The following is a 2,441-nucleotide window of genomic DNA, read 5'->3' as shown; positions in this document are numbered from 1 at the left end:
CAGTTCTTCCTTGTTTCCTTCTTTCTCTCTCTTCACTGTTGTCTCTCCCTGCCTTTCTCCTTTTCTCTCCATTTTCCTTCACCTTTCCCTCTCTTACCCTCAGTCTTCTAGATTGAGTATAGCTCCCCTAAGGTCACCTTGGAGTAAATATTTTACAGGTATAGAAATAGATCCTGAGTTGTCAATTTTTAAATGGTCCAAAGTCTTAGAGCTCAGAACAGCAAAAGGTGGTAGAAATGGGCCTGCATAGGAACAGAAGGCACAGCCTCACAGTGGACATAACTCCTTCTCTCTTATATTCCCTTCAGGGAAACATGGGGACTCTGATCAACATGCAGCCCCTGTTTCTGCTCTTCCTGCTGCTGAAGCCACTGCAGTTTGTGAGGATAAATGATTCATATTTATCAGATAAACAACGAGAAGAATTAGAAGACTATATAGAAGACTTACATGCTACAGGGCCTCCCAAACCACCTACCAAGGAAGCATTCAAAACCCATGTCATTATTGATTCTGAAATGCCGTTAACTGACGAAGAATACTGCAATCAAGAAATGAAGAGGAAACGTGTTCACAATAGGCTTTATTGTATTAAAGAGCATTTCTTCCTCCAAGCATCATATGAGGACATTGAAGAGATGTGTTATAACATATTTGTGAAATGTACAAATGGGATTAGGAAATGTCACAGGAGCCGGAAAATAATATCAGGAGTGCATTGTGTTTTAACAAGTGGGATCATGATGCCATTTTGTGAATACACATCGTCTTTCAAGGAGGGATGGGTCTTTATCACTTGTCAATGGGAAGATGATATTGGAGAAATTATCCCTGTGTCTGTAATTGATATTTTGGCCATATAAAGAATCATCCACCAGGAAAATCTCTTTCCCTCCACCCCTCTAGAAGTATATTCTCTAAGATGTTAAAGCAAGAAGATAGAATCCTATCCTTACTGATCCTTACAAGTCAAACTTGAGAATGGAAAATTTGATCCCATTCACTTTCATCATTCACTGCCTGCCCTTTTTCTCCTAACACCAGGCAAAGGAAAGGTGGGCTGGATTAAGAGATAGTGCTCTGAGACATGGATTCAAACAGGTCACAGAGTTTAGCACATTTTGAATTTTTTATGTGAATGAATGCCTCCAGGGAAAGGATGACCAACACCAAGAGGAATAGGAAATGTTTCCTAATAAGTGAAAGTGAAAGCCCCTCAGTCGTGTCCAACTCTTCGTGACCCCATGGACTATACAGTCCATGGAATTCTCCAGAATACTGGAGTGGGTGGCCTTTCCCTTCTCCAAGGGATCTTTCCAACCCAGGGATTGAACCCAGGTCTCTCACACTGCAGGCAGATTCTTTACCAGCTGAGCCACAACGGAAGCTCCAAAGTTGTATTCATGTGAATTTCTGGTTCAGTAGAAATAATAAAGTGCATTGATGTAGCTAGGTGTCTCTGGAATGCTTATGTGGGGTTTTGGGGTTTGCCTGACCTTCCTCTGTGACACAACTTGAAACACAAAGAATTGAAGGGACCTTCATGGTAGTCCAGTGGCTAAGATTCTAGGCTCCCAATACAGGGACCCTGGGTTCCAGTTCTGGGGTTGGAATTAGATCCCACATGCCTAATCCAAGAGTTTACATGCTGCAAATGTAAACATGCTGCAAGCTCCAACTAAAAATTTGGATGCCACAAAGAAGATCAAGACCTCGAATGCTATAACAAAAACCTGGCACATTAAGTAAACAAATAATTTGTTCTAAAGAAGAGTTGGGAACCCCCTGTGACATTGTGAAATTCACATTCCTAGTTGGTATATTTGTAGAATTTTCACTTGTTCTCTTCTTTCCATGCAATACAATACTCATGGGGACAGGAAGATATAGATATAACAAGAACCATCTCAGCATAAATACCTAATATTCGGAATAGCAAGCTCCCCAAAGTACTTTTCAGCTGTCCAATGCTGCTTTTGTGAATTCCCACATCTTGGTTTCTTTTCTTTTCACTATTTATTAGATAATAGTTGATTTACTATATAAATGTTAGTTGCTTTCAGGTGTACAGAAAAGTAAATCTGTTATGCTTATACATAATATCCACTCCTTTTAAGATTCTTTTTGCATATAGGTCATTATAGAGTATTGAGTAGAGTTCCTTGTGTTATACAGTAGGTCCTTATCAGTTATCTACTTTTTATAGCAATGTGTATATGTCAATCCCAATCTTCTAATTTGTCCCTCCCACATCTTTGTTTTAGCTTAGCCATCACTGTTTATACAAATCCAAACTTTCTGGCACAGTCACATTCATTCACCATTTCTTTTTCTCACCTCGCTGTAGCTGTGGCTTCATCTGAGAAAATTCCACTTCCGAAAGTGGCTGGAGATCCAGCATGAGAAAATAAATCTGTCTGTCCAGTTTTGGTAACAACTTC

General features: G+C 39.8%; 1 protein-coding gene across 1 annotated transcript; it reads left to right on the top strand.

The window, feature by feature from the left end:
* Nucleotides 1-236: 236 nt before the first annotated feature.
* On the top strand, nucleotides 237-1,073 carry LOC102391495 (inactive ribonuclease-like protein 9). The gene has a single exon (XM_006048391.4). It carries the CDS (start codon nucleotides 237-239, stop codon nucleotides 861-863), a length of 627 nt encoding a protein of 208 aa, XP_006048453.4. The 3' UTR covers nucleotides 864-1,073.
* Nucleotides 1,074-2,441: the final 1,368 nt, after the last annotated feature.

Source organism: Bubalus bubalis, chromosome 11 (assembly GCF_019923935.1).
Source record: "Bubalus bubalis isolate 160015118507 breed Murrah chromosome 11, NDDB_SH_1, whole genome shotgun sequence".
NCBI classification, from domain to species: domain Eukaryota; kingdom Metazoa; phylum Chordata; class Mammalia; order Artiodactyla; family Bovidae; genus Bubalus; species Bubalus bubalis.
This window is presented reverse-complemented; position numbering and strand designations above follow the sequence as displayed.